General features: G+C 44.5%; 1 protein-coding gene across 1 annotated transcript; it reads left to right on the top strand.

Moving 5' to 3' along the window:
- Positions 1-16679: 16679 nt before the first annotated feature.
- Positions 16680-17618, top strand: LOC122925450 (olfactory receptor 5V1-like). The gene has a single exon (XM_044276808.1). It carries the CDS (start codon positions 16680-16682, stop codon positions 17616-17618), a length of 939 nt encoding a protein of 312 aa, XP_044132743.1.
- Positions 17619-26433: the final 8815 nt, after the last annotated feature.

The following is a 26433-nucleotide window of genomic DNA, read 5'->3' as shown; positions in this document are numbered from 1 at the left end:
CTGAATCTCTGTTATGGGACCTCTCTCCTCTGCCTGGGTACCGGGGCCTAAATATATGACAATGGACTGTTCCAGTGGTGGGTGACGTGAAGCATGATTCTCTGCTATGACATGAAGACTGATTCTCTGCTGACATGAAGCCTGAATCTCTGTTATGGGACCTCTCTCCTCTGCCTGGGTGCCGGGGCCTTAATATATGCCAATGGACTGTTGCAGTGGTGGCTGACGTGAAGCCTGATTCTCTGCTATGACATGAAGACTGATTCTCTGCTGACATGAAGCCAGATTCTCTGCTATGGGACCTCTCTCCAATTGATATTGTTTATTTATTATTTATTTTATTTTTATTTTTATTCATTTCCCTGTCCACATTTGTTTGCAGGGGATTTAACTACATTTTGCTGCCTTTTGCAGCCCTCTAGCCCTTTCCTGGGCTGTTTTACAGCCTTTTAAGTGCCGAAAAGTTTGGGTCCCCATTGACTTCAATGGGGTTCGGGTTCGGGAAGAAGTTTGGGTCGGGTTCGGATCCCGAACCCGAACATTTCCGGGAAGTTCGGCTGAACTTCTCGAACCCGAACATCCAGTTGTTTGCTCAACTCTAGTCCTGAACTTAGTTGTGCAGCGATTTGTTTTCAAATACCCTGGGGTCCAGGACATCTTGCGGCAGGTCAGGAAAATCTCTGGCCATTTTATAAGATCTTACACGGCCATGGCTCGCCTTGCTGACGTTCAGCAGCGACACCAATTGCACGTCAGTCGTCTGATTTGTGACTGCCCGACGTGCTGGAACTCCACCTTGTATATGCTTGATAGGCTGCTCAAGCAGAAACGTGCCGTTAATGACTATCTGTACGAACACTGTGGCAGGGCAGGTTCTGGGGAGCTTGTTTTTTTTTTCACCGCGCCAGTGGCTGCTCATGCACGACGGCGCAGTGGCCTTGGTGGCATAGGTTTTAGGTGCAGGGAAGGAAGGGTCCCTGATGTTGTGACGTGATGAGGTGGTAGAGTTAGTTGTATCTGTAATCCTAGTAACAGGCGCTTGGTGAGGTATTGACTCTGGACACACTCACGCTATTGTAACTTCTGGCTGACTGTCTATCTTCGAGGTGTGGAGTATTACATCCATAAATTTCTCTATTTCCCAAGGCCGACACATACATCTTGCCTTCCTGTCTTACTTACAATTTCCAATAATGTCCACACTGTTCATAGAGGAGTGCAGCTCCAAATACAGCTGGTACTTCACCGAAGAGTATGAAGAGGCACCATAGGTTAAATCCTGTCTCACATTGGTTGCTTATAGAGTCCATAGGCTGAGGTAACACTTTCATCTCGACTATTCTCTCCTTATACTCTCTCAACACACTGGGTTTCTGTTATTCCTCTCTTAAGGCCTATCCTTGCACAACTTAGAGGGTTAGCTACTGTACTATTTAGCTTACTTGTTATCTGGGTTGAGCAGGTTCAGCCCTAGATTTGGTTAGCTGGCTTTTTTTGTCTGACTTTGCAGTCTGACTGTTGTGTCTGACTCTGGAGTTAGCTTTCCTTGGCTTCACACTAAACGTTTGCTGACCTGACTGCACTGCTCTCAACTGCTGCACTTTACTGACTCACTCCTCTCACTTCCTCTAACTACTCTTCTTCTTACTTACTTCTTACTACCTTGCACCTCCTACGGATGACTGGGTTTGTCTACTAGTAAACTAGTTTGGTTTTGGGATCAACATAATGGTGTTCACCTTTAACCCCTGTACCAGAATGTGGACTTCGGTGCAAGAAACCACCAGGACGCTACCTCTTTAAATAGTCCCCCTAGTGTAGTTGGCAGCTGACCCCCGAGGGTTAGAGACACTGGTACAGAGCATAAAATGACCAGTCTAGACTCAAAGTCAGAAAATAGGCTTGAGTCAGGGCTGCCTGACCAAACTTCAGGCAGGCAGCAGAGTAGAAGGACATGGCAGAAGTTTAGGACATGGAGAGAAAGACATAATAAGACATCTTCACTGTTTAACTACAGAACTAGGAATGTAAAACTCAGACAACCTCCCACTATGGATGGTGCCTTATATACCCAGAGACAGCAAGCCATAGGCTGTGGAAGAAATGCTGAGTGTGAGTGCATGCTCTAAAGGACAGACCAGGAAGTCTAACAGAGGAGCACGGACCACATCCTGCAGAAGACCCTAAATGCTGGCAGATGGGACTATCACCAGCCAGAGGAAGGAGGAGCAGGGTAGTGACACGTTAATGGAGGGACAGCTGAGTGAGTATTGCAGCATCCATGTCCTCAAAAAGGAGCAGGGTAGTGGCAGGCACAGGATGCCAGCGCAACAGATGACCTACAGTACCAGTCAAGGACACTGAATAGGGCCCAAGAAGATGATATTGAGTCCAGCTTTGCATTGAATACCCATAAATCATTCGGTCCTCAAGCAATCACAACCAGCTCATTAGCCGAATTGTAGTTGACGATAGAACTAATATTTTGCCAAATGACAGGTTAGGTTCCTCAATGGAATCTCTAGCCGGTTTGGGATCTCTTGGGATGGAAAGTTTTGGTGGCCACTGTTCTACTTCTTGAAACACAGAATGAGAACTGCAACCAATCGGCTGAATGTGATCCCTAATAAGAGACGCCCATCCTGAATCTTCTGCTAGGGTTTATTCACACGGTACAGACTGATTTCCAGTCTCATAAGTTTAAGCAACAAATCTGCCATTTTTGAATATGTAATAAATGCTTCCTAACAGCGGAATCTTCACAAAGAGAACATGGGAATTATGAAGTCAGTAGACCTGGTATGCTTCTCAGTCAGCTAGAACCCCCTACTCTAGTGACAAGAAGCAGTAACTGTGAAAGCGTTGTCTAAAGATGGGGGCCCTGGTCTGACTGATAACCCAAGACATGTTTCAAGACTATAAATGTTGCACTAGAAGGGCAATAGAGGAGAGCGGTTACGAATTAAGGTCAAATATTCATACGTCCATATACAGTAGGGGAGGTATATCAATCTCACCGCGCCAGCATTGTATCTGATTTACACCAAATATATGAAGAGCATGCTCCACAATTTTCTATCATTTACAACATGCCAGACACAGGGTTAAGACAAGTTTTTGTTTCATGTTTTGGATAAAAAAATATACCAGCTCCATTGGCATTTTGTGCCGCAAATGGGGATTTTTGTAGTGCATTGTGCTGCCCCTTTCATAAAGCAACATCACAGATTTAACAGCAATCCAAATTTGGTGCAAATGTCAAAAATTTGGTGCAAACTTAAAATGGCGCCGGCACAGAGTTCTGGCACAGTATATGTGCCCTAGTGTATATATTTATTTATTTCTTTATTTTTTACATGACTATATAATTACCTAAAAGTCATTTATTTCATCTAATTTTCTAATCAGCACGGTGGGTTATTTTTTACTGTTTTCTATTTCCCTTAATGAACATATTTCCAGGGAATACTCAGAACAAATCCGCATGGAATTCATTACAGAACATAAAAAAAAAGCTCCCGAGATTCAACATTTTCCACACGAGAAGCAGCTGCTGGCTGAAAAGCAGTGATGTGAAGTGAAATTCGGAAATTCTACTATCATTATGTGACAAGTTTAGGCATTTATCTGGTTTCTACTACTTATGTCTACTATTGGTGATCAAGGTTTGTTCTTATTTTGTGCATTTTTCTGTAATCTTAAAATCTCATCATTCAGTGTAAAGATTATTTTTTTACCCCTTTTAAGTTGTCATGTGTGGACTGGAGTAATAGCGGTATTCCTGACCACAGTGTCATCTATATGAGGCATTTCTTCAGCACTTTTTCAACTGGAGGCTCCATCTCAGTTTTCATGAGATCCTATGAGGGTCACTATCTACTTGATGTTTTCCTACACTCAGGAGCACTGTACCTTAGTTACATATCTGCATTTGCTTTGAATGAACTAGGAGAGGGTTCTGATCTGTGTCCTATAAGATCCCACCAATCTTCTGCTCCTTTGTGAGCCATGAGAACTTGCAGTCTGTCTACAGTTTCCAAGGCTAGACTTATGTGGTGGTTTAACTTTGGTTCTTCTAAACTAAGGGAGGTCTGGTTGCTGAATCTATACTATGGGGCACAGAAAGCCACCCTCACTGTACCCTTTTGAAAGTGGTCCTCTAACTCGTGTCTAACGTTTGTGTGCAAAGATTACAGAGCTTCTGAGCAGACACTATAATGGGCAGATATAGAGAGAGCCATAAGAACTATCTACACAACCTATCTACAGATTCCTACACCCCTACAAAGATAAAACAGCAACAGAGTGTAAGTTATTGTGAGATTTTAAACTAGAAAAACTCAACTCAATCAAATGCTGGTGTGAGATATCACACTATCGGCTACAAGATGAAGCCCTTTCTCTCACAATCTCTCTTCAGCTTTGTCAGGGAAACCTGCCTTTATGTCTTATGCTGCCTTTAGAGGACCATAATGTAGGTGTTGTTTCCACCTGTTTTACAAATACAACACTCTGATCGCCCACAGTTCATCAGAACCAGAATTTTTGGTGTCTCATCTGTATAATGGGGAGAAGAAAAGCATCCACTCTACAGCCATCTGAAAGTGCAGAGATTCTGAGCAGCTGGACACCATAATAGGGAGGACCAGACGTCTATCTTTTTTGGTAAAAAGTGGGGTGGACATACAATATGGGCAATCTGTGCAATTGAACAAGGGCACAGAGGGTAAGGGTGTCTGCTGTCACCTTAATCCCTACAGGTTCCTGTGATTTTCCATGTTTTCATTTTTGTTTTTCATTTCCCACCTTCCCAGAGCTATAACTTTTTTTTATTTTTCTATTCACATAGGAGGTGTTTTTTTCAGGACAAGTTCTACTTTCTTTTTTTTTTTCAATCTCCATATTTTATTTATGATACAAAAATACATATCGACATGACATTTATAATATCCTAAATGTTGAAATCATCCCCAACCCGCCCCAACCACCCCCCTCCCTCCCAACCTTGCAGGAAAAAAAAAAAAAAAAAAAAAAAAAAAAAAAAAAAGAAAAAATTAATGAATTAAGCCGTAACCCACTCTCCCCACAGACCACTCCATTTTAAGTAGGCTCCTCTCTGTTTGTACAAGATCTTCTCGTAGTTCTTCACCTTCTCAACCATAGCCATCCAATTACCACAATCTGGGATGGAGGAGCTAAGCCACAGTCTAGCAACAATAAGCCTGGCCAGGAACATGACCTTAATCAATAATTGACGATTTATGGGCTGATAGTTGACCTCCGATAGGTCTCCCAGGACCCATATCCTGGGGGACAAAGGAACAAGCATATTCAGTTTGCAGGCCAAAGTGGTCTGGACTGATCTCCAATAACCACCCACCATCGGGCAATCCCAGAACAGATGTAAATGATCTGCCCCGGAGTCGCCACAGCGTGGGCAATCGGAGGAGGTCCTAAATCCTCTTCTATATAACCACATAGGTGTCACATATATTTTGTGCAGAATGTTAAATTGTACAACAGTGTGATTGAAGTTGTGTGAAACATATTTTAAGTTTTCCCCTATAGTTTCCCAATCTGGGGGACCCACCTCCGAAAGTAGCAAAGACCAGGACTTCTGTCCTGGAGAAAGAAGACCCATAAAAAAGTGTTTCATTAAGTGTCTATAGCAATATGACATTTTAATTTTTGTAGCAGTTTTCTTAATAATAAGATTGTGTAAAAATTCAGGAGAATCTATAAAAAGAAGGTGACTATTCAGAGTGCTGGAGAGTGCAAACCTCAATTGGAAATATGCATACCAAGCCACCTCACCCATATCTGCCCTCTCCCCTATTTCCCTTGAGGACAGAATTTGTCCACCACTAACCACCTGATGTAAATACTGAACTTTCTTCGTCCTCCAGTACTGGCAGCACTTCAGGTCCCTTATATTCACAAGCTTTAGGTTATGCCACAGTGGGGTGCAAATAAGCGATGCCTCAACTCCACACCAGCTCCTGATGACCCGCCAGGTCTTTGTAGCCATTCTGCAAAAAAGTGTATACCCGGTCTGTGAATTTAATAGATAGTCGGACTCCAATACAGTAAAGAAATCCGTAAAGCCTGAGTCTTTCACCACCTTATTGCAGAAATGGCTATTCTCCCAATCACTAAAAAGGCAGAGCTGAGAGGCCATGAAGTAACCCCTAAAGTAAGGGAGGTTAAGGCCTCCCTGACTATAGGGCATAGAGAAGTAGAGCGCCTTCAATCTGACGCGCTTCCTCCCCCACAGTAGATCATTAAGCATCCGCTCAATTAGTCTAAAGTACTTATCTGCGATCCATACAGGCGAGTTGCGCAGGACATAAAGAACCTGGGGCAGTACTACCATTTTGATTAAAGAAATTCTATCAGCTTTCGTATGCAGAATTTTTTGCCATATCTTGGATTTAGCCCTCAGCTTTGTCAGCAGGGGAATCAAGTTAAGTTGTAAATATTCCAGAGGTTTAGCAGAAACTAAAATCCCCAGGTACTTTATTGATTCAGAGACAGTTAGCTGATCATCCCAGTTACCTCGCAACTCGTCTATAGGAAGGAGAGCAGTCTTCTCCCAATTGATCTCTAGGCCAGACGGAGCGGAGAAAAAACCAACCAGATCCATTATACGAGGGAGACTAGTTTCTGTTTGCTGAAGGAAAATCAAAATGTCATCTGCGTAGAGAGATACGCGGTCATGCTTCCCCATTAAGCCGAAGCCAGCCACCTGCAAATCCTGTCTTATGCTGGCTGCTAAAGGTTCAATATAGATATTGAAAAGAAGAGGTGAAAGAGGACAGCCTTGACGGGTGCCTCTTCCTAGGAAAAAGCTCTCTGTGACCGTATCATTAATCCTGATCCTAGCAGTTGGGGAGCTATATAATAGCTGAACCATCGCCATAAATCTAGGGCCAAAGCCCATTTTTTTCATTACCGCCCAGAGAAAAGTCCACTCCACCCTGTCGAAGGCCTTAGTGGCATCCAGCGACAGGATGGAGCGGGCCCCACACCCTGGAGACTGAATGTTAATAAATAACCTGTGCAGATTGTGGTGAGTGCCCCTTTTTGGCATAAAGCCATTTTGGTCTGGGTGAATAATAGTTGATATAACCTGTGAAAGCCTCCTAGCTAAAACTTTAGATAGTAGCTTAGCATCTGTGTTTAATAACGAGATCGGTCTATAGGCGCTCATTTCTAGCGGATCCTTATCCTTTTTGGGAATTAAGACAATCAGAGCCTCCATCATAGTGCATGGTAGATTTCCTCCCTGTGTTGCCTGAGAAAGGACCTCTAATAGCTGAGGGAGAATCACGTCGCTATGCTTGCGGTAAACCTCATATGGAAGGCCATCCATCCCCGGCGACGAGTTCCCTGTGATGGATCCCAAAGCCTCTTGAAGTTCCAAAAGGGATAACTCCTCTTCCAGATATTCTACTTGGGCTTCATTTAATACAGGAAGTGAGATCCTCTCAAGAAACCGCGTCGCTAGGTCAGGCGGCAAGCCAGGAGAGGGGCTATATATCTGGGTGAAATATTGTAGGAAGGTGTCCCTGATTCCTTCAGGATCTGTTATAGTTTCCCCTGCTGTATTACGGATCGAAACAATAGACTGATTTTTCTTGCCTTGTTGTGAAATTATCCTAGCCAGCAACCTGCCGGGGCGTCCAGACTCCGAAAAATATTTTAAACCCTTGAAAAATACTCTATGAGTTGCTTTCTCTGTTATGTATTTATCCAAGGAGCAGCTGGCCTTCTGCATCTCCTCCCTATTATACTCAGTAGGTTGGGCGATAAAACGCTCGCTTGCGCCTGCTACAGCCCTGGTCAATTCCTCCTCTTTTTTTTTTAAATGTTCTCTTTGTTGCAGCGATCTCGCTTATAAAGACCCCCCTCAGATATGCTTTCAGGGCATCCCATACTATGTTAATGTTAGCAGAGGGGCGATTCACTTCCCAAAAAAAGGATATCAATGATTTAGTGGACTTTAAATTATCCATAATAGAAAACCAATATGGGTTCAACTTAAATCCTAGCCCCCTGTTGTCCTTGTTCTTCCCAGCACAAACCTCAATCAATACCGGTGAGTGATCCGAGATTGTTCTTACCCCATATCGTATCCTGCGGATATTACAGAGATTATTCTCATTGGTAAATGCTAAATCAATTCTAGACATAGCTCTGCCACCCCTGCTGACACAAGAGTATACTCGCTTGCCTCCGCCAAGATGTTCCCATATATCCACCAGTCCAACTTCCCGGCAGAATTGTGGCAGCGGGGAGGCAGATAGATTCCTCCCACATTCTGCATCTAATGTAAATCTGTCTTTCTTGGGGTCCATTACTGCATTAAAGTCCCCCATCAAAACTAGCCGGCATTCAGATCTCCCTTCAAAAAAGTGTGTTAGCTGGACCAATGGGTACATTGAAAAGGGCGGAGGTATATAAAAAAAAGCGAGAATATAGCTATGGCCGTACAACTTACCATGCAAGAAAATAAATCTACCCTGGTCATCTATATAGGATTTAATAAGGATAAAGTCCACAGAGTTATGGATCAGAACTGACACACCCCTAGAGGCGCCACTAAAAGTGGAGTGATAAGACTGCAAGTGCCATCCCGTTGTCAAGCGGGACACGGTTTCTTTGGTAAGATGGGTTTCTACCATGCAAATAATTGCTGGAAGATATCGTTTGAGTGCATCCATAATGGCTTGCCTTTTTACCCTTTCACCGAGCCCTCTGATATTCCAGGTTACAATCCGAGTAGACATCCTTCACTGTGCATAAGAAAAAAAAAAAAAAAAAAAAAAAAAAAAAAAAAAAAAAAACCCTCCCCGAACCTGCAAGGTGGGTTCCCACCCGCCCATCCCGCTCCCCTCTCCATTGATCCGCCCGATCTGGTCAGCGAACCTCTAAACCCACGGCCGTTCTCCCTTGCCCTGGCCCCTCCCTTCCATAATAGTATCCGTTTTCTCCAGCTACTCTGACGCTTGATCTGCTTTGTTTGTTTTTTTTTTTTTTTTTTTTTTTTTTCCTTTATTTCTATCTAAAAAGGATTAAGCAGTTCCCTTATGGATCATTCTTGGATCGCTGGATACTATAGCAAATATTTAACATCATTGGGCGCCCCTCCCTCCCCTCCCCCCCTTCATTCCTGCTAATACAAAATTTCAGATGCCCATTTGCTCCAGCCAGTTTAGCGCCTGCTGTGGTGTCTCAAAATAAAGTAAAGTCCCGTTGTGGATTACTCTCAATTTCGCTGGATACTGTAGAGAGTATTTGATCTCCTTGGCCGCCAATCGTTTCTTTATCTCTATAAAGTTTCTTCTTTTCTCCTGGGTCTGCCGCGCAAAATCAGGGAAAAAGAGCAGTTTAGTACCCTGATATTCAATGGGTGCACATTCTCTTGCTCTTTTCAAAATCATGTCTCTATCAGCAGACAGTAGAAGTTTGATTAAAATTGCACGCGGCGGTCTCCCTGGTATGGGCTTCCCTCCTGGTATTCGGTGTGCTCTTTCTATTTGGAACATAGGGGAAAAGTTCTCACTCCCAAAGCTGTGCATGACCACATCTTTAATTTCTTCCTCTAGTTGTCGGCCCTGAGCTCCTTCCGAAAAACCGATTATGCGCACATTATTGCGTCTTGACCTGTTTTCTAGGTCCTCTAGCTTATTTTGTAGTGCTTGATTTTCTGATGCCAGGGTTGTCATTTTGGATTTTAGCATACCCATGCCTGTTTGCAGGGAATCAATAGTTTTTTCCACGCTAAGAACTCGCTCCCTCATCTTTCCTAGATCTTCTCTTATTAAGGAAATATCGCTCTGCACTGACCCCAATTGCGTGGACATTCCCTGCACCAGAGTGCCATTATTTTCCACAGCGCAAAGGATTTTGTCCAAGACCGATGGGTCGTATCCCGTTGGTATTTGTGTAGAGGAGCCTTCCTCGCCTTCCTCCTGGTCAGCGTCCTCTGATCCATCCTCAGAGAGATCAGCAGTTTGACGAGTATTCGCTAGTTTTTTCATCTTGGCTGGAGGTTTAATTTTGGCTGGAATTTTTTCAGCTAGGAAGGGCGATTTTAAAAATTTATCGATTTTATTCTCTGGAGTCTTAGCCCCCAGCTTAGTAGTGGAGGAGTCAATTGAACGTCGTTTTGGGGCCATTTTCAACACCTTATATTGTGTATATATTATTTTTTTTTTTCTCGTTCTCTTCCCTTTTTTTTTTTTCCTTTCTTTTCTTTCCCCCCTCTCTTTTTTCTCTTTCTTTCCTTTAGTTCTTTTTATTTATTTATTTGTTTTTTTTTTTTTTTTTTTTTTTTTTCCTCCCTCTTTTTTTTTTTTTTTTTTTTTTTTCTTTTCCTTTCTTTTCCTTAACCACAAGCAGGGAGCAGTTTTGGCAAAAGCTATATCCACCTCATATTAACAGTACAATAAGTACAAAATCAAAGTTCAATCCTCACGTGACCGACGTTGTCGTCCCAGTATCCGCCGTGGCCGTGGCAGCAAGTCCAAGCCGTGGTTTAGATATAGTGTATCCGTCCGAGTGGCAAAAAGACCGATAGCAGGCGAACAGCAGAGGGTCAAGGAGTCCAGCAGCAGGCACACCAACACGCCAGCAGACAGGAGGCAGGAAAAGCCCAGCAAGGCAAAAATCCAGAGGGACAAGCAGTCCAGCAGTCCAACGTCAAGCAGAGCAGCGAGGCAGCGACAGCAGACAGGGGCCACAAGAAGGAACCAGACGGGCAACCACAAGGACAAGCAGATAAGGATCAAAAATCCAACAGGTGAGGCGGATACAGCAGCGCAGGGCAAGCAAGTCTAGCGGAGACCAGGGAGCAAGACAGCCACAGCCGGCATCTACGTCCTCTACTTAACTTATCATGCGGAGACGTTAGCTGTACGAGGATCAAGCCGGGCACACAGCTCTGCTCTCCTCATCAGCTGGCCGGTTCAACGCATCGGAGCTCAGCGCATCGGAGGGCACCAGCATCAGCTGTTCGGAGCAGGGCGTCGGAGCTTGGGAGGAGGACGCCGGTATCAGCTGTTCCGCGTCAGGGCATTAGCGCTTGCAGGGAGGAAGCCAGCACAGAGGGGAGAGCGAGACGTGATGCTCTCACGTCATCCCGCCGCCTGCCTGGCAGTCGAAGTTCTACTTTCTAATGGCAGCATTCAATATTGCATATGATATAATGAGAAGCTGGAAATAATCTAAATGGGGTGAAACTGGAAAAAAATTACACAATTACACCACAGTTTTATGTTTGTTTGTTTGGTTTAAAAATTTTATGGTGCTCCCCATAATGAAAAATTGACCTGTTACCTTCACTCTCCAGGTCAGTATGAGTACAACGATACCAAACACAAAAATATTTTTTCTTTTTAGTGCCATATTCCAACCCCTATAACTTTTTTATATTTAAGTCTATGGAGCTGTATGTGAGGGCTAATTTTTTTGTGGGGCAATCTGTACTTTTCAGCGATACCATTTTGGCTTGTGGTTGACATTTTGATGACTTTTTATAAAAAAATTGGGAGAGGTGAAGTGACAAAAAAAATGATAAATTGGCCTTTTTTCCATTCACTGTATGAGATAAACATTGTTACATTTTAATAGTATGGGTATTTTCAGACACAGCGATGATTATGTTTTTTTATTGTGTATTTTTAGTTCAATTTTGGAGAAAGGGGGTTGATTTGAACTTTTATATTTTTTTATATTTTTTAAAACATATATATTTTTTTTAAGTCACCCTAGGTGACTATAACCGCCAATCATTCGATTCCCAATTGTATTCTGTGATAGACCATTCACTGTATTCCAATACAGTGCTGCCACCACTGATAACATCTTCCTCGATCACATCTGGGGAAGGCTGTTATGAGCGTGGGAGCACACGGCTCCCGTATCTTCACAGCTCAGATGTTTTGGTCAAAGTTTACCACGGCATCTCAGGAGTTAAATATCTGAGATTGGCCTTATGGCTTATCACAGACATTTGGCCCGGGCCTCTGCTGAGATCGCCAAGGGGTTAAAGCAGCTTTGTACTGTGTATTAGATTATATGTAAAGCACTTCTGGATTTCATGGCTCACAATTATTACAGGATTTTTTGCAAAAAGTAAGTACCCTCTGCCGAGCTATTCAAGCACAAGGGGCTCTGAAAAAAGATTATTGCATAAGGTTTCTCCACTGTCTGTGTTGACCCCTACTGAACAAGATATACAGTGTTTGCATACACCATTGATGTGTGAAATATTTTGTAATATATAGGAAATAATAAAGAATAAATTAATAATACAAATAATAATAATAATAATTAATGATAATATTGAAATAATACTACTACTACTAATACTAATAAGAGCAATACTACTAGTACTTTTACTATTACTATTACTGCTACTACTACTGCTACTACTACTAATAATAATAATACTATTAATACTAATACTATTAATACTTTGGGTAGATAGAAGCACATTTTGGATCATAAATCCAAAGTCGCTTCATTCAAAACTTTGTTTGAATGCTGTACAGAGATCCATCTCCGTACAGCATTCAAATGTATGGGCTCCGACGAGATGAAATTCATTATCTCTGAACTCGCGCAAGACTTTGTTGAATAACTTCTTCATTCGATATTCAACTTGAAAACAATTTTAAAACCGGGATCTGAACTCGGCTTTTGGTACCCAGGTACCAGTAGACACCAAAGCCAACTTTGGATCTCAGTTTTAAAGTTGGTTTCAAGTTATGAGACTTCGAAGATAACGAATTTCACCTCGCTGGAGCCCTTACATATGAATGCTGTACGGAGATGGAACTCCGTACAGCATTGAAATAAAGTTTTGACTGAAACAACTTCGGATCTGGGATCCAAAGCTCGCTTCGCTCAACCCTAATAATATTTTTAATAATAATAATAAAATATTAATAATAATCCTACATAATAAAAGAGCTATGTGAGTGCACTGTGTCCGTGTGTGTGTGCCGTTTGTCATACTGGGCTTGCGCGGCGGAGCACCTACTTCCCAGCCATGTTCAGCGGTAGGTTCGCCATAATGAGAGCAATACACACTGGCCCTGCAAAATACACTTCCCTGCTGCATCTAGCTCCACCCATCTGCCCACACAAGGCCAATCACAGAAGGGCACGCAATACATCAATCGTAGACGGCGGCTTATGTGCATTCAGTACAATAGTGCAAGGAGAGCTGTGATTGGTCGCCAGCAGAACTATAGGGGATATAGAAAACACAAAGCTAATGAGAGAAGGTTACTGTGGAGGAGCTGGGAGGTCAGGGGAGCGGGCACAGAGCACAGGTGAGAGGAAGATGTATACACACACACAGATGTAATCTAGTATAATAAAAGCTCTTTGTGCATGCTCAGGGCTGCGTGTCCGTGCGTGTGTGCCAATGTGTGCGTGTGTGCTCCACACAACGCCCGCACTGCTTACACCAGCGCACCGCCCAATCACCATTGCCCCACACGCAACTACGCCGCCCACACCAGCGTGCACCGTGCACCGACCAATCATCACACGGCACTCTGCATGCCGACCACACATGCGCGCCAGCCAATCACCGCCGCTGCTCGCAGGTTATGGTTTGCTCTCGTCAGAGAGCCGCCATTACTGTTCATGCATCACACAGCCGCACAGTCCCACAGACAGCAGCCACTGCTAGCAGTCTCAGCCACCAGTCACTGCGAGCAGTCTCAGCACCACCATTCAGTGCCAGCCGTCTCAGTCATCAGTCAGTGCCACCAGCCACCAGTCACAGTGTCAGCAGTCTCAGACAGCAGTCAGTGCCAGCCGTCTCAGCCATCAGTCAATGCCAACTGTCTCAGCAATTATTCAGTGCCACCAGTCACAGTTCCAGCAATCTCAGCCATCAGTCAGTGCCACTAGCCGCAGCAACCAGTCACAGAGCCAGCAGTCTCAGCTACCAGTCAGTGCCAGCAGTCTCAGTACCACCAGTCAGTGCCAGCCATCTTAGCCATCAGTCAGTGCCACCTCACAGCCACCAGTCACAGTGCCAGCAGTCTCAGCCACAGCCCACAGTCTCAGCAACCAGCCACCAGTCTCAGCCACCAGTCAGTGCCAGCAGTCTCAGCCACCAGTCAGTGCCAGCCATCTTAGCCATCAGTTAGTGCCACCTCACAGCCACCAGTCACAGTGCCAGCAGTCTCAGCCACAGCCCACAGTCTCGGCAACCAGCCACCAGTCTCAGACACCAGTCAGTGCCAGTACAAATTAATATAGACTGTTCCTACTAATGTTTTTGCACTAATGTTCTAGCGCCCGTTATTATAACGGGATTAATGTCTAGTATTATTAATAATAATAATAATAATACATTTGTTAATTACTGTACATATATAATTAGCTTAATGTTTTAAAAATCAAATGTAGGAGCCATGCAGGAGAATGTTGTATGAATGAAGGTCTTGGGTATTTTATCTGTTTTGCTGTATCGGCACTTGATTCAAGTTAAAATTCGGTATATTTGCATATATCGTAGGTTAAACATGTGCACTGTAACATTTCTCAAAAAGTTTTACTTTAACCACGTTCACATCTCAGGAGTTCACCAGAGGAGGAAATTCCAGATACTGCCATTCACCAACATACCCCATAGACTAGAATAGGATCCAGTGCTGAGCTTCAGCTGGAAAAAAAACACGCAACATTTTTTGACTGGTCGAAACCTACGACTCAAGCTGGAAAGTGTCCAGATTCCATTATAGTCTCAAGAGTCCAGTAGTGAACAGCAGTATCCGGCAATGCCAGATCCAGTGAACTCCCGCAGTCGGTTCTCTGCTGGAACAGCCTACTGGATACATTTACTGGAGGTGTGAACGTAGCCTTACCTGAATTCTGTTCATTCTGGAGATTTTTTACTGTTTTCTAATAGGCCACAGCTGAATTCTGCTCTGGTCATGAAATCAGTAAACACCAAGCAGAGAAGAAATGAGACCCTGGCATCCATGATACAATACTCTACATCCTGTCAACCAATGCAGTGTCTGGTCAGTAGTATTTCCTATGCTCCTGGCTAGTAGCTCATATCAGTGCTGCTTGGTACTCACACTGTCATTTCCAGTGGCAAGTTTCAGCTGCAGTCTAATAAAGGACAGGGATGGATCTCTGAAATCCAGGGGAGATGTACACTTCACAATTTAGTTTGCCTGTTTTAAACAAGAGCTTCCGTATTCAGAGTTTTATTGGCCTCTCTGGTTAGGTGAATCAAATGGACCACCCTTTAATCCCCATACAGGGATCTGGACTATGTTGCGGTGAGTCCATAGGTTGTGTATGTGGAATACTCACCAACTGATGAAGGCATGCAAATGAGCTCTTAGCAAGTTCTGCCTCTGATGCCACCAGATATAAGGTGGCTATCCTATAAGTCAATGTTCAACCCTTTAAATAGGCCTTGAAACATAACTTGGATACTAAATAAGCCATACATCTGGTGGCATCAGAGGCAGAGCTTGTTAAGAGCTCATTTGCATTCCTTCTTCCAAACATTCCAGAGGAGCATGTATGGCTTAAAATCACACCGATTAAGGCACTCTCTGCAAGGAGATACAGTACCCCCCAAACATCAACTGATAGAAAGTGTAACCAGAGTCAGAGGTAAAGCAGATTCAAAAAGTGACAGAGCAGTAGGCAAATGGGTAGCCAGACAGTCCAATGTCAATACTAATGCAAATCAGAGAGTAGTTAAATGCAAAGCAGTCAAACACAACACTGAAATCACACCAGGTTGCAGAACCCAATAACCGGCACAAGAGATTGTACAGAGCAAATCCAAACAGAAGACCAGGCAATCTGGTTTATCAGAAACCAAACTGGTCTGCTGACTGAGCTTCCTGATTCTCCACCAATATTCTCTGTGCGCGCACTGACCAACATGTCTACTAACACCACCTAGAAGGCGGCATTTGGTAGGAACAGACATTGAAGGAGCTACAGAAGGTAAGTAAAGCATGTTACAAAAAGAAAGGGCCTCAGACATGTGTGGCCTCCTATGTACAGTACCTATTCTAAGCTGGATTTGATTGCCATATAGCCATCAGATAAACTCTATTTTGAGGGTCCCAGAGGTATATAATGAATACTTAACCCACATAAATAGTGACTTGAAGACTTCTCCCACCGATGAATAATTTTTGTGTCATATTTTCAACTTACTATGCAAAACTCTCTGACATGCTGCTTCCAAAAATTATAGTCCTAGTCACATAGTTTCCATTAAAATATTCCTGTGCACATAGTATCCACAATGAGTCTGCTTACACTTTGAGGGTGGTTAAAACCCCTAAGTATGTGCCCATTGAGCCCTCCCAATAATCTGAACCTGGTTGGGTCTGCAGACCATTAAACTGAATACAGAGCTTCCATAACCAAAACACTTATCTAACTAATACCTGTTCTACTGATATTTATGAATGTTTAATGCATTTGCATGTTTTATCTTCCCAGATAATTTACTCCAACATTGTTGATCCAACCAGTATTAGGGGTAATCTCATTCAGCTTCAGTAGCTGGATATTTTCATTCCATCATCATCTGGACATTGATTTGTAAGTCTCCATAAGATACAACATAATAGTAAGCATATTGTCCATCATTGCTTTCATCTTCTACAATGAACCAGACAATGATAACTGAAATATTTCTCATTGGCTTTCAAAACCTTGAAGATGTTAGGTTCTTCATCATCTTTATATGCCTAGTCATGTACTTGGCTACAATAACTGGTAATATCATGATTATTTTGTTGGTTTCCACCAGTCATCATCTCCGTTCTCCAATGTTCTTCTATCTTGGTCAACTCTCCTTCTCGGATATGTTGCTTATTTCCAACATTGTGCTTTTCTTGGTGCATATTATACTATTCAATGGTGGTCTAGTGCCCCTTAAGGGTTGTATAATTCAGTTCTTTTTCTATGGTCTTTCTGCAACTACCGAGTGTCTTCTGCTGACAGCCATGTCCTACGACCGCTATCTTGCTATTTGCAGCCCATTGCATTACTCGTCCATCATGAGCCCAAAACTCTGTCTATATATAGTTGTATCTTGCTGGTCTCTGGGCTTTATAATAACCCTGATTCCAGTATTATTGATACAGACATTGTGGTTTTGTGGCCCTAATGTCATTGACCACTTCTTTTGTGACCTTGGACCTCTTCTGGAGCTATCCTGTTCAGATGTTTCCATTGTGAAATATGAGGTGCTTTCACTCTCTGGTCTCCTAACCATTATGCCCTTTGTATTTATTGTGGTCACCTATGTTTATATCTTTGTAACCATCATGAAGATCACCTCCGTCACAGGGAGGCAGAAGACATTTTCTACATGTAGTTCTCACCTGGCTGTAGTATGTACCTATTATGGAGCGCTTTTTGCAATATATGTAGTACCCCGTACAGGGCAATCTTTGAATGCCAACAAAATGGTATCCCTTATGTACTCAATGGTCACTCCATTATTTAATCCTATTATTTATGGTTTAAGAAATCAGGAAATCAAGGCGGCCATCCGAAATTATCTGAAGAAACAGAATAAAATGATTTTCTTTGACTGAATACATTGATATAATTTACCAAGTATAACCTCATTCATGGAGGATATATACATACTCTCTTATGCAAAAGTTGTGGCACTTCTCAAATAAAATGTTGATTTTATAAGAATTCCATAATTTCTTATTTACTAAATTTAATTGTGGACTAAATTTAAATGCAATGAACTGAGACATATTTGTTGTATATATGGTCTGTGTCAACTACTATGCATAAGCCTGCCTGAGTTCTCACCCTGTCCTCCGTTCTGTCTTGCCAGTGGTGCAGGCCCAACAGTGTCCTCCTGCCTGTCCCCAGCGTGTATTACTCTAATGCTGCTCTGCCATTCCACTCTGGCTGTAACCTTCTTCTCCACCCATCTTCATCCTGTCAAATCTGTCTCTCCTCCCACAGTCTGTAGGACACACACACTCTCTCCAGCCAATGACTGGCCACCTAAGGGTATTTAAGGCACCTTCCCCTGTAGGAAGGTGCCTGAGCAATAGGTTCTAGTACTCTAGGTTCCTGAAAAGGTGCAATACTTGTCTTGTTCACTCTCCTGTATACTAAGTTCTGTCTGATTCTGGATTTGATCCTTCACTCCCTGACCTCACCGCTAACTGAAATCCGTACTGACCGTGAGCTTCCTGCCCAGACCTCTGCCTGCCCAGACCTCAGCACAATCTCTGCCTGCCCAGACCTCAGCCTGTTCTTGGCTATAGTCTTTGCTTGATTCCTTGGTGCTCCACACAGCAGGGGTGTTGCTAGGGTCTCAAAAGATGTGGGGCCTAAGCCCAACCTCCCATCTCCAGTGCTAAAAGCAGATTTAGACAGGAGAATATAGAACCACCAAGTAGACATTCTCTTTCCTCATCTTCTCCATTCTACACACAGACTACACATGACAACATCTTTCATGTCTATTTGCTACTGAGTTTGTAAAACAGACATCTCATATTCCACACCTTTTTATCATCCTCCTCCTCCTGGTGCCCTAACAGTGTTATCCTGCTGCTACCACCAATACTGTACCCTCTGTGCTCCCCAATGCCCCCAAATACTACACTGTAGAAATATCAGTGCCATATAGATAGTCCCCAAAGTTCTCCCAAAAGTTCCACTAATAGTAATAATTCTCTCCCAGGGTGCCTTCATTAGTAATAGTGCCTCCTACAGTAAAATGCTCCTTGAGAGTGCCCCGATTAGTAGTAGGGTCCTCCATATTGTTCCCAATAAAAATGCCTCAACGAAAGTAATAATGTCCCCAGTACCCCCATTAGTATTAATGCTCCCCAAAGTGCCCCCAGGAGGAATAAGGCCCCTCCATAGAGGAACCAGTAGTCATCATGCCTCATATATTGTCCCTTGTAGTTATAATGCCCCCTTTTGTACACCCAGTAGATATTATGCCACCAATAATTTAAATGGTCCCTCTCATGCCCCAGTAGATATAATGTCCCCCTGTAGAAGCCCCAGTAGTGATAATATCCACTTGTAGATCCCCCAGTAGTTATAATAACCTGTATAATGCTTCAAGTAATAATAATGCCCCCTCTGGTACCCACAGTATATATAATGCCCCCTATATTGCTCCCAATAATCATAATGGCTCCTTGTAGTACCCCAGTAGTTATAATTCCCTTATAGTGACCCAATCAATTAATATTCCCTGTAGTACACTCAGAAAGCATAGTACCCCCTGTAGTGCCACCAATAGGTATAACACCCCCTGTAGTTCCACAAATAAGTAAAATACCTCACTGATGTGTCTCCAGTAGGTATAATGTCCACTGTAGTGCCCCCAGTATTACTGTGCAGCCATGTAGTGCCTCCAGTACATAGTGGCACCCATATAGTTTTAATCCCCCCACAAAGTTTCCATGTAGATGCAATGACTTCTTAGTGCTCCTTTGCAGGACCACGCCGTCTAAGAGTCAGTGCAGATGGTCATGATGATGTCATCACATTGCAACTGTCTGTGCCTTCTACTTTCTCATAGGCCATGGGGACTATGAGAGTAAGCAGAAAGCCAGGGAGGCATTGGCTCCAGTTTCTCACCTCAAATAATTCAACAATATTGCCATCCTGAGGGGAGCAAAACAATTGAATAGTCTGTGTCCCAACCTTTTAAGGCCCTGAATGTATTGAACTGGAAACCCCCCTGCCTCACAGGTGTCTCTTGATCTATGTGAATCAGCAGTCTACTGAATAGAGATTACATCAAAAGGTAGCTTCCTGGTGGTTTCTCTACAGTGGAGTCACGATTCCTGTACAGGAGTTAAAGGGTGACAACCAAGAGGGCACTTAGACGATGTCTTTGGGGTAGCCCAAAGTCAAATGTGTTCAGAAGATTAAACAGATCCACATCTGCTTTGTAACACTATTTGGAATGTAAGAGATCCCTTTAATTAGATTTCCTGAGACAGAAATCACTGGAGATAAATTGACTATTGATGATTGTGATTAGATAAGAGTTAATTTTTCAAAATGTTTATTTGGATGCTTTGCAGAATTTTTCCCAAAAATTCACTTGGTTCCAAATTAATTCATGACAAAGTGCGTTAAATCTAAAATATGCTGGCCTGCAGGGAGAGAGTATCTCGGTGTATATCACTGTGGTAGTGAAACATGTAATGTGTGTCAGTATGACAGGGAAGTCTCATGCAGTACATGGATGTGCACATCATTGTGCAGGCCACCTAAAACTCCTCGCTAATCCCTAGCTAAACCAGAAGAAAAGAATACAGCAGCCTTTAGTAAAGGGGGGGAAAAAACATTGTGTGCCCCTGCAGGAGCTGTGTCCCAATGTCTGTTTAATAGAAAAAAAGAAGGAGGTGGAAACAGTGCCAATAAAGTAGTGGAGACCCAATAACAGTAGAAGTATACGTGTTATTCACCCCAGTTTGAAAATCAAGGCCTAATAGAATTTCTTATCTATTAAACAAGGTGGACACTGTTCAGTTAGATAGCTCTGTGCCATACACAGGGATTGATGCAAATTGTGCTGTCTCCTATGGAACTCATCAGCTTCAGATTACAGTCCCTGCACTGTCCCTGCAGTCTCCATATGCTCTTTCTATGTTCTCTACAGTGTCTTAAAACTCCCCCTGCAATCTAGCTACACTGTCCCTGCATTCTCCCTATCCAATATTCTACAATTACAGACTTTCTTCAACACTATCCCTAGCGCTTGACACATCTCTCCCAATGCTCAACTCACAGTGAAATGGCAGAGACCGTGCAAGATTTTAAAGGCTCTAACTCCTGTGACACTGTGAGAGGTTTGGTCTAGGAAAACAGGTATTTTCCTCCCAGCATGTTCTGCTGGGCTGATTTACAGCCAGGTGAGGTCAAATACTGGACCGGATTTGAAGTGCCAGTCCGGGTTTTGGCAGCACCTGGCTGTCCTTTAATAGGCAGCTGGGCTCAGAAGCCAGGTCTCTGGATGAAGGCTTGCTACCTGTTTGGCGTGAAAACAGGTTGGTGCTGCTATGGTCAAGGACTCTTTGAGGCAGAATTGCCGCATGGTGTGAATTACCACCAACACCAGAAGGTGACTTTTTGCTTATGACTGCTTGTTTTGTCTCTTGCCTAAAGTGTACATAAAACACTGAACTGTTTGATCCAAAGAACTTGTTGTTGCCTCTATATTGCGTCTGCTAATCCTGTCTACCAGAGCGACTCCCCACAATTGGTGGAGGATATGGGCAAGAGCAGTGAGGCTGGTGTAAATGCCAATATTTTTGGTTTCTGCATTTTTCAGGCACAGTTGTATGTCGTACATTAAACTAGCTGTATTACAACCAGTGCCCCACAACAAAATGGAGGCTGTTGTAAAGGCCCTCATGAAGGCTAATCTTCTGCAGCGAAAGACAGACCAGCAGCAACGCGAGGCTAATAAGCAGGAGCAGGAGACTAACCAGTTGATGCTGCAACACGTGATGGTATTGCAGACAGCAGGAACAACCCCGAGCATCCACGATGCCCGGAAAGCAGTCCGTGCCGCGATTTCTAAGATGACCCCCGCAGACGACATCAAAACCTACCTGGTGATGTACGAGGAAGTGGCCATCAGGGAAAAGCTACCCTGTGACCAGTGGGCTGAGGTTGTCGCTCCGTTCCTGGCATACGATTCCCAGTGGGTGTATTTCGGGGACGACTAAGCGGACGACTACAGAAAGTTAAGGCTGAGATTCTAGCAAGACTGGGGGTGAATGTGTTGGTTCGGGCCCAGCGGGAGCATCAGTGGGGGTTCAACCCGGCTGAGCCTGCAAGACCCCAGTATTTTAACTTACTTCACCTCTTGCAAAAATGGCTACAGCCTGACGTGCTGAGTCCCACTACTATGCTGGATCGTCTGTTAGTCGATATGTTCTGGAGGGCTTTGCAATACCTTATCCAGCACTGGATTGGTCAGGTGTCTGGATGGTGACCAGGTGGAACTCTATGAAACAACCAAGAATCTAAAGGAGGGTTCTGTCTGGAGGGGGTCGGCAAACCCCGGAAATATCCGCCCCAGGCCCGGAGATTTGAGCTGATAAAACCCACCCGGGATGTACCCATGGCAGACCTGGTTCTGATAGTCTGCTGGCAGTGTCAGGAGCCTGGCCATGTAAGGGCTGACTGTCCTCATCGGGTTGAGCCCATGGACACTAACTATGGCTACCCTCAGTCTCTATATGCCAGGAGGCTATGTGCAACAGGTACCCCAGAGTCTCTAGATCACTTGTGCCAGGTGGAAGTGGGAGACACTCTGGTCGAGGCTCTGCTGGACTCAAGGAGTCTGGTGACCCTAGTAAGGGTTACCCTGGTGCGGTCCACTGAGTAAACTGGCCAGAAATTCTGGGTGATGTGCATCCACGGAGACTAAAAAGGCTACCCCACCACGCTGGTGTCTCTAACTATGGTGGTGGGTAGATGGACCCACGAGGTGGCTGTCACCACAAATCTACATTATGAACTCATAATAGGGAGAGACTTCCCTGGCTTCCTGGCACTGTGCCTGCTATGAGAATGACTGATACCTATAAGACAGGGGTAACCCTAGCAGAGTGGGCCGGCTCAGGGGGGAGACCAGAATCCTGGGAACCTGAGACCGAAGGGCCAGTGGTAGGGGTGACTGCCACTTCAGTGGAAGAGGGGGAGACAAGCTAGCTAAATGTGATGGTGGGAGACATGGAGTACTTGCCACCGGGTCCTGAATTGGCAGACCTCAATGTCTCCGGGGATAATTTTGGTACCGCCCAACGTCGGGACCCAACCCTATCCCGCGCCTGGTAAAATGTGTTAATAGTAGATGGTGAACCACAACGACCTGGGGCAGAGTCAGTGTTTCCCCATTTTATGGTTCATCAGGATATGTTGTATCGGGTAAACCAACTATGGGGTGAGCCTATTAAACAGTTGGTGGTCCCCAAGGCTTATCGCAAGCTTGTGTGAGATCTAGCCCACCAACACGTTCTCGGGGGTCATCTGGGGCTGCAGAAAACTCAGGATCGTATTCTACAAAGAAGTGGAAGAGTTTTGTAAGTCTTGCCCGACCTGCCAGATAACTATCCCCTAGCCCAGTGATGGCTAACCTTGGCACTCCAGCTGTGGTGAAACTACGCCTCCCAGCATGCTCCATTTATTTCTATAGAGTTCTGAGAGCAGCCAAGCAAGCGGGGCATCTTGGGAGTTGTAGTTTTACCATAGCTGGAGTGCCAAGGTTAGCCATCACTGGCCTAGTCACATTTCCGTAGTCCCCTAGTACCTCTCCCGATTATCGAAGTACCGTTTGACTGAAAAGCTATGGACCTTATAGGCCCAGTACCGAAGTCCGCCAGAGGGCATCAACACATCTTTATCATTCTAGACTACCCCACTCGGTACCTGGAGGCAGTGCCACTGCAACATACCTCGGCCAAACTCATAGCTAAGGAGTTAATGAAGATGATTTCCTGAGTAGGACTACCTAAAGAGGTTCTGACCAACCAAGGGACCCCTTTTATGTCCAAGGTGATGAGGGAACTCTGTATGTTGCTGCATATAAAACAGCTACGGACGTCCGTTTACCATCCGCAAATGGATGGTCTGGTAGAAAGGTTTAACCAAACATTAAAAAATATGTTGAAAAGGGTGGTGGCTAAAGATGTGAAGGACTGGGATCTCCTTCTGCCCTATATCATGTTTGCAGTGCAAGAGGTACCCCAGGCCTCTGCTGTGTTCTCGCCCTTCGAACTGCTATATGGCAGACACCCTTGCGGTCTCTTGGATGTGGCCGAAGAGGCGTGAGAACAACAACCCAATCCACATAAAAGTGTCATTGAGTACGTTACCCAGATGCAAGATCATATAGAGACAGTGATGCCTCTTTTTAGGGAGCATATGGAGGCAGCTCAGTGAGCCCAGAGTCGGGTATATAATCGGCAGGCTCGGGTACGGATCTTTAACCTGGGTGATCAGGTTTTGGTTCTGGTGCTGATCGTGGACAGTAAGTTCCTGGATAGGTGGCAGGGGCCTATGAGGTACTCTAGAAAATTGGAGATGTAAACTACAAGGTACACCAGCCAGGGTGGCGAAAGCCGGAGCAGGTTTACCATGTGAATTTACTCAAGAAAAGGAAACCTGTACAGAAGACAGCCCGCGGCTGGGTTTTCTAGGAGAAGAGGTACCGGCCCCTCTGTCTGATGCAAGAGAGGTGGCTGCCACAATAAAAATTGCTGACAGCCTCTCCTCTAAACAGACTCAGGAGCCCAGGGAGTTCGTTAGTCGGAACACGGATGTGTTCTCGGACCTCTATGGACGCACTTCCATAATCTAGCATGACATTGTCACTGAGCCTTGGGCAAAAGTCAGATTAAAACCATACCAGGTACCCGAGGCTCGGCGAAAAGCCTTATCGAAGGAGTTGAAGCTAATGTTGCAGCTAGACGTCATTGAGGAGTCAAAAAGTGAGTGGGCAAGTCCTATAGTATTGATACCCTCAGGGCCATCTTTAACGCGGGGCAAAAGAGGCAGCTGGCCCCGGCCCTGTTGTTCCTGGGGGGCCCAAGGCAGCTGCCTATTGAACCCCGCTGGCCACTGATGACGTGGGTGGCGGCGGTAGGGCACAGGGAGATGCACGCTTCCATTGTGGAAGCGCTAATCTCCATAGTCATCTGTATCGCCATCCTCAGGACAGCGATACAGATGGAAGTGCTGCAGCGGGGCAGGGGAGAAAGAGGTGTCTCCCTTCCCTGTTCCTCTGATAGGCTAAAGGTACTAGGCCTGCAGCCTATCAGAGGCCGTTGCAGGCGGCGCAAAGAAGTCATCGCGCCGCCTGAGCCGTACAGCGCCGGAAGAGGCCTCCATGGCATCGCTGTCAGCCTGATGGAGGTAAGTATAGGTGTTTATTTTTTTGTATATGGTACTACTACTGGCACATGATTGGGGGGCATCTATGGTAGCACCTGTTAGTGGCACATGATTGGGGGGCATCTATGGGGGCACCTATTACTTGCACATGATTGGGGGGCATCTATGGGGCACCTGTTACTGGCACATGATTGGGGGGCATCTATGGGGCACTTGTCACTGGCACATGATTGGGGGCATCTATAAGGGCATCTACTGAGGCCACAAAGAAGGGGTATTTTATATGGGGGAAGGAGGGAGAGGAACACTATGGGGGCTTCTACTGAGGCCACAAAGAAGGGGTATTTTATATTGGGGCTCTGTATAGGGGTATTTTATACTGGGGCACATTATGGTGGGTACTATGGGGAAGGGGAGATAGAGGAGTGCTATGGGCTCATCTATGGGGGGCACTAAGAAGTGGTATTTTATACTTGCAAATTATGGGGGACACTGGGGGCATCTACTGGGGCACTATATATGGGGCATTTTATACTGGTACATTATGGGGGCACTAGAAAGAAGGGGGAGATGAGCACTATGGGGCTTTTACTGGGGGCACTATATAGGGGCATTTTATACTGGGGGCACTATGGGGACATTAGCTCAACTGGGGGCATTAAAAAGGGTATTTTTTGCACTGGCACATTATAAGGAGAATTATTACTACAGGGGCATTATGATGGCCTTTATTACTACTGGGGGCTATGGGGAATAGTGATGATCGAGCACCAAAGTGCTCGGGTGCTCTGGCCGAACACATCGGGATGCTTGGGTGCTCTACCGAGCACCCGAGTATAATGGAAGTCAATGGGAGAAACCGAGCATTAAACCAGGCTCCCCCTGCTCTGAAGAAGGGAGGGTGCCTGGTTCATATGAAAAGGTCAGAAATTTATGATAAAACCACCAAAATGGTTCGAGAACAGCATGGGGAGGATGTCTTGATGCATCTTGGACTTCCAGGTCGCTGCTGAGAACCATGTTGTCTGAGTAGTACGCCACTTTTACAGACTGACAATAATACTCAAAAAAAAAAAAAAAAAAAACATTTAGAGAAAAATTGTTCAGAAACATTCTTTCCTGTATATTTACTTGTATATAAAGTGCAAGTGCTGCCAAAAATTACAAGGAAGAGGTACTCCTGTATATCGCATAATGGAGGGCCTCATTCACATTGTGGTACAATAGTTCAGGTAGTAGGACTCCTACACTCATAAAGACATTGAGTGAAAGGGCTTCCAAAAATTTCAAGGAATCGGCACTCCAAAACACCTTTTCTTACACATAAAGGAGGACATCATACACACCCTTGAAAAATTATGATTGATGGCCTACTGGTGACCCTCACAAAAACTTTTGGAGGAAGGCCCTGCTGATCTGTCCATCTAAAACCTTAGGGGTGAGGGCCTGTTGCCGCATTGGTGACTCTAGATAACCTCTGGGTGATTGCACGTCCCCGTGATG

Source organism: Bufo gargarizans, chromosome 2, assembly GCF_014858855.1.
Source record: "Bufo gargarizans isolate SCDJY-AF-19 chromosome 2, ASM1485885v1, whole genome shotgun sequence".
In the NCBI taxonomy this organism is placed as follows: domain Eukaryota; kingdom Metazoa; phylum Chordata; class Amphibia; order Anura; family Bufonidae; genus Bufo; species Bufo gargarizans.
Note: the sequence above shows the minus strand (reverse complement) of the source record. Positions and strands in the feature narration are given on the sequence as shown.

What these genes read in the sequence shown, in the direction of transcription:
- LOC122925450 (XM_044276808.1), top strand. Translation starts at nt 16,680, where the DNA reads ATGAACCAGACAATGATAACTGAAATATTTCTCATTGGCTTTCAAAAC.